The following is a 6,000-nucleotide window of genomic DNA, read 5'->3' on the forward strand; positions in this document are numbered from 1 at the left end:
AACCCATCAGCTTACATCTTTCTGAGGACTAGGGTGGGAAATTAACATCATAAAATGTGAAAATGTAACATCCAGCGACAAAATAATTACTTCTGATTTTTGTTTTATGAATGGAATATACTAACCACTTAAATATTTTACTGGAATTTGGCTTGTGGCAGGTGCTAATTTACCCAGCTCATGCAATTTTCAACCAAATTTAATCATCTTGAGAGTACTGAATAGATTTTATATTCCAAAATGTGTTTAAAAAACAGACACACACTCTGTAGTGCTCAAAGGTTTTCTGTTTAAATCAGTTTTTCATATTTGAACATTAGACTATGTTATGAGCACATAAATGTGCTGTGTCAGAAAATTCATCTTCAGTCTGTTTGTGACCAAAAGAATGTCGGCTTGACCAAACTGTACTTCCTCTTGTGGCCACTTGAGGCTGGCTCCAAAAGTGAGTCAATCCTCATACACTTGTGCAACTTGAAACAAGGCAACATTTTGAGAAAATAACTTAAAATTTCGAGTTAGCCATTAGAAAATCAGGAAACTCCATAAATTATGTAAATCGGGTAGTGACTGTATCAGTGAGCTAATAATGTATATTAAACATGAATACATTGCTGCTATGCTGATAATAAGAACAAGCGATTCAGCTAGTGATATAAAGATTTCATCATTTTTAAAACCCCGCAGAGAGTACTCAAAAGTTTATTCATTCATGACCAGCTGCTTTAGCACCGGTAGCTTAGCTCCAGGATTGATGGCAAACTTTCACCTCCTGCTTCCAGGTAACAAGGAAATGACATTCCTTCACAGAGCTTCCTGATTGGCTGAGCTCACTCTGAGAATGATTGCAGATTAGATGGTGATCCATGAGATGAATCCTCTTGTTCATATTATTCCCAGGTTATTTTAATGTACTTAATAGAAAAGCAATATTTGGTTTTCCTGTATCGATACAATATTGCCAAGCAAAAATGTCTCAATACTATGCTGTATCAATCCCCCCCACCCCCACCCCCACCCCTATGGATTACACAAAGCAAGTGAATCACGGTAAACAAGAAATATGTTAAATCCTCGATTTGTGTCATTAAATGTGTCATTTGTGACACAAATGCTGCAGGAACCTCGTGTCCTGTATGGCAGCTAATTTATTGTGTTAAAGTAGAAGGTGGCTGAAATACTTCTTCTCTTCATGGAAGGTTCACATAGCAGTTTCACGTTAATATGACTGTTTCAGTTCCTGCAATTTAAGTTCATTTTGCATTTGTTTTTTTTAATTATGTACATATATTTTCCTAATTTCTTCTACTGGCATAAATATCCGTGCTTGAGATTAATGTCAGTCTTCTATAAGCTTTAGCCTCCGTGCCTTTGATCATGTTTACGTTTATTAGGCTGAAATATCCTCAGATTTTTGTTTTTTACCCTGTCTGAAAATAAGGTGATCTATTTAAGGTCACTGGAAACTTTTCTTGTTCTATTGTGTTTTCCCCAGAATCTCCACAAGTGCTTGCACGACATCAACTTCGACAACACTTCCTTGTGCTTTTTTGTTTTTACGAGATGCAGCACCTACTGCCACTTAAGTACCGTATATATGTTTCAGTTTGGAAACCTCTTTTCTTGGTTATTAGTATGTGTAAAAGACTGGTGATTCATGCATTATGTAAACATTTTTTAGCCATCATGTGTGCATTCACAGGCACATCTCTTATTAGCATTCCTTTGCTCTGCTTTCATCATGTTCACACATCCTCTTGTCAGAGGATGCACACGTTTCACACATCAGCGCATGCATGCTCCTACGCACAGACACACAGGTTAGAAGAGAAGTGGTATTATCTGTCATTAGGCCCCGGGTGAAACACACATTTCACAGAGTCCAAAATCAGCTGAGTGAAGAGATAATGATCCCACGTTGGACTTTAGAGACAAGTAGAAGAAGAGAGAGAGAAAAAAAATGTCCCTCGCACCTCTTTTAGGTGTCTAGAGTCTTGTGTGAACAGACACAGCAGTCTGGACGCGTGCTTTGTCTCATCATTAGCGGTCTGTGTTTGTCAGCATGTGTATTTGGAGGAACGTTGTGTAGATAATTAGAGGAGATAAGTAGTTCTGTGCATTCAGCTGGATGTGCCAGGTTCACACAACCTATGCGGGACCATTTTGGAGCGGAAAAACGTGTCTTTGAAGCACGGTGTTACAGAGGAAGGCTGTGGTTGAAAAAGAACCTAAGCTTTTAATTTTATGGATGACAGAGAAATAAATAAATAAAGCATATTCGTGGTAGGATCATAGCTATAGTAATAACCACATCATTATGCAGCAATATAATGGGAAAGTTTTGCTTAAAATTTTCTTATACATACTGTAGGGAAGGATCATGGGTTGGCTTTCTTAAGCACTCTAAGGTTTTTTGCTGTCATTGTTAAAAAATTCACTCTCGTTGGTTACGGCAGACTTGTAACCTGTGAGTAAAAAGAACCACTTTGACTGTTGGTTTGAAATGAGAAACAAACGGTTAATGAAAGTTGGATGTGAATTTAATGAATGCCTCATAATTAATGAGAAGAGAGTCATTTTAATTGTACAATGGCCTGTGGAGACACGGAAAATGTGTTTAGGTGAGTGGCCTTTTATCATCCAAACAAGATGTCGTTTTATCTGTAGTCAGAAATCAACCACTGTTGTCTTTCTTCAGGTGAGACTGGGGAGACTTGGAACGGGATATCTAGTCATGCTGGGATGTGAATGATTCTGATAAGATGTTAACAGTTAGGTGCAGTGTTATATATTAGTGAGATATTAGCTATATCAGCTTCATCTTTCCTCCTTCCTCAGAGCTTTCGTTATCAGCTGTCTTTACTTTGCTGTTCCTACAGCCACAACTTCATTAGGGAGCTTGGTGATCCTGGACAAATCCCACCACTAAATTGCATCTGCGCTTTCTATGATCTGCAGAAAATAACTGTACAAACAGTCAAGGGCACCAAATGAGCAGCTGTTTTAGTTCATCAGGAGCAAATTACAAACAGATTGTGAACACAAATTGATTGAAACACACTGGAGGGAAAAAAAAGTTCTTCTTTGTGGTTCTTTGGTCCAGAGGGATGACTTAAAATTGTAAACTATTCCTCAATCAATGTATATCAGTGTACACAGCCCTAAAACCCTAAGAATGTTAAAACTGGACACTTATGCTAATTCTTAATACATTAAATTACCAGTGCGTGTATGTCCATTGTTAGCATCTTTCAAATTATTCTGTAGGACATGACTGATTGAAGCAAAGCTTCCATGTGTGCAGACCATCACAAAGTCGCTTCCACACAGGTAGCGATTCAATTTTTTTCACATCACTATGAAGCTGACAATTGGTTACTAACGCACATTCCAGGTTCCAGTTGCCTAGGTAACCCTCTAATGCTCTTCTGTCATGTGTCAATCACTCGTATCTTGTGCTCTTAATTTAGTTACTTTAATTGCTTACCTCAGAGTTGGGCATAGAATGTCACTGATTTTCATCCGTGTTTGGTCATCACGCCAGTTCACACAACACTACCCATGTGGGTACACTTTAATACCCACTTTTTTTTTACTGGTATCATTTGGAATTCATAAGATGGGATATGGCTAATATCAAAGCACTTCCTACAACGTTAATGAGCTGATTATAACCTGAGATAATTTATGTATTCTCTTGAAATCTTTGCTGGCACCCACTAATCAGAACACCTGCTGTTGTTGAAGTTGAGCCTTTTCATTCGTTAGAAGTCTTCATAGGGCAAACAGGCTGCCCATCACAGACCTGTCTGAAGCCTGAATTGTCATGTCACAGAAATGTTTGTCCAGCCATCCACCTGCTGCTTCTCCCAAAAGAACATTGCTGCTTCAGTACTTTTGGGAGAAGCAGCGGGTGGACGGCAGGGTCACTGTGACCAGCTGCAGAAACAGAAGCATCTGCCCTCTTGTGACGGTTTTACCTCCTTTGTTCACTCTGACAAATAGCTTGAGTCAGACCTTGCCTATGGCACTGGCTCAGCACTAACACAAAGTCAAATAAAATGTGGAGAGAGGTCTGGGCACTGGAGATTATTAAGTGGATGATGTACTGTATGTTTGCTTTCTGAGAGTGCAGAAATGGGTTATAAGTACGCCTTATTGATTTGAGAGAGACCGCTGCATTTTCTTTTGTTTTAGTTATAGTTTCTGGTAGGCACTTTGTTCAGCCCAAACCATTTCCTCCAAGGAAGAGAAATCTCTTTATCTCTTTTTTTCACTCTTTCAAAGCCCATAATATCAGTACATCTCCGTGTCCAGCGGCTGTTGTCTGTCAAGGGGAATATAAGCCTGACGTAGTAATATCTACCATTTATCTGCCTGTCCAATGCTGCCTCCACCGAATGAAGCCTGTGGTGTTTCTGAAAAGCTTAATAAATCGTATTTGTTCAGGCATGTTGACTCAAAATACAGTTTAATACACCATCACCTCTAGGAGAGGAGAAATTTGCCCACTTCATTCCACTGTGTTAGCAGCTTTGTCACTGATACACCAGTGTGTGGCACATGCAAACAACTCAGATGTAAAGTGATCCCTCTGTTAACATTTCCATCAAAACAGTGTGTGATCTGGATCCCAGTGGTGTAGTGGGATTATGTGACACAAGCATTTTGGGATATATTTCACTTTGTGAGGGCAGGATACTTTGATTCATGCCTACAGTTGATCTTTTATGCTTTGCTAAATCATCAGCAATTATGCTTCAAAAGTTCCAAATCAGAAAAAACACGTGGCAAGTGATTTAAAACAAAAAACGGAGAAATAAATCAAAAGAAACGTGTTACTGCAAAAGAATTTGCAAAACACAAACAGGGAGAAAAAGATGAAAATAGTAAAACTTAATGAATTTAGTCTGAAGTTTAAGTTTTCAGAAACAAACAGGCCTTTTTTCTCACACTCTGAGCATTTTGATATCTACATGCTACTAAGAGGAAATAAATGAAGAATTATTAAAGTAAAAAACAACAACTTATTTTATCTTTTTTCCCTGGTTCACAATGTTCATGCTTCTAAAGTATGCAGCTTCACTGGAGCAGGTGCCTTGCTCAAGGGCAACTGCTTAATAAGGTTTGGGAAAAGAAATTGTTTCTTGTTCGCTTTTCCCACCCCCATGCTTCATGCACTGGTTCCCAGTGCCTTCTTTTAACCGAAACAAAATCAATGAAAAGATTTGAGTGCATTTTCCCAAATCCAGATATTGTTTTTGTAAAAAGCATGTGAAACAGCAAAGTTAGTTTTTATGGATGACACACAGAATGCAAAATATCTGAGAGCTCAAAAACTCCAACTCCAAGGCAAATGAGCTACTTGTATTAATGCGAACTGAAAAACAACTTTACATGACATCTCATTCTACTCACCAGCTTTCACTGCCCCATACAAGCTGAATAATATAAGGGCGACATGTGCATTAATTCCCAGGACTGTTTTACTCCAGAGATTCATGACGAAGTGAAACGATGCTGAAGAAAAGCACGGGGAAGGAGGGAGACAGTCTGCCTCTCCACTCCTCTTTACTTCAGTCCTCCAGACTCTCTCACTCCCCAGATCCCTGATGAATTTTTTTGCTTCTGCGTCCAACGTGCTTACCAACATCCGCCTGGCTCCAAAGAGATAGCACCAGAAGCAAGGCTGCTCTCTGTTTGGCTGCACTCTGCAGAGTGAGGGGAAAGAAGTAAGTGAGGGAGAGAGGCACACAGTCAGAGAGAGAGAGCGAAAGAGAAAAAGAGAGAGAGAGAGAGGAGTGAGAAAGCTTTCATTATGTCACAGCGCCAAAGCAAGGTACTTTAGTCATTAAGAGGACTTAAAGAAATTCTAGTGTGCTCAAATCCTTTGGTGGAAAACTATGGAAAACCCACTGCAGGCTGGGCTATTGTGTTCCAGCAACATTTGAGAAAAAGAGTCATCTTAGGTCCCATTAGGCTCGGGGCTCCTGCTCACGG

At 39.4% G+C, this 6,000-nt stretch overlaps 1 protein-coding gene across 1 annotated transcript in view; it reads right to left on the minus strand.

Annotated features, from left to right (window-relative positions):
- Positions 1–5,774, minus strand: part of LOC146375242 (contactin-associated protein-like 4) — an 87,552-nt gene extending 81,778 nt beyond the window's left edge. Inside the window, exon 1 of the mRNA XM_084948313.1 lies at positions 5,419–5,774. Within this exon, the coding sequence (XP_084804439.1) occupies positions 5,419–5,653 (235 nt within the window). The 5' untranslated portion in view covers positions 5,654–5,774. The remainder of the gene's footprint in view (positions 1–5,418) is intronic.
- Between the last annotated feature and the right edge of the window lie 226 nt (positions 5,775–6,000).

Source organism: Perissodus microlepis, chromosome 13, assembly GCF_051167445.1.
Source record: "Perissodus microlepis isolate ML-2025 ecotype Zambia chromosome 13, ASM5116744v1, whole genome shotgun sequence".
In the NCBI taxonomy this organism is placed as follows: Eukaryota; Metazoa; Chordata; class Actinopteri; order Cichliformes; family Cichlidae; genus Perissodus; species Perissodus microlepis.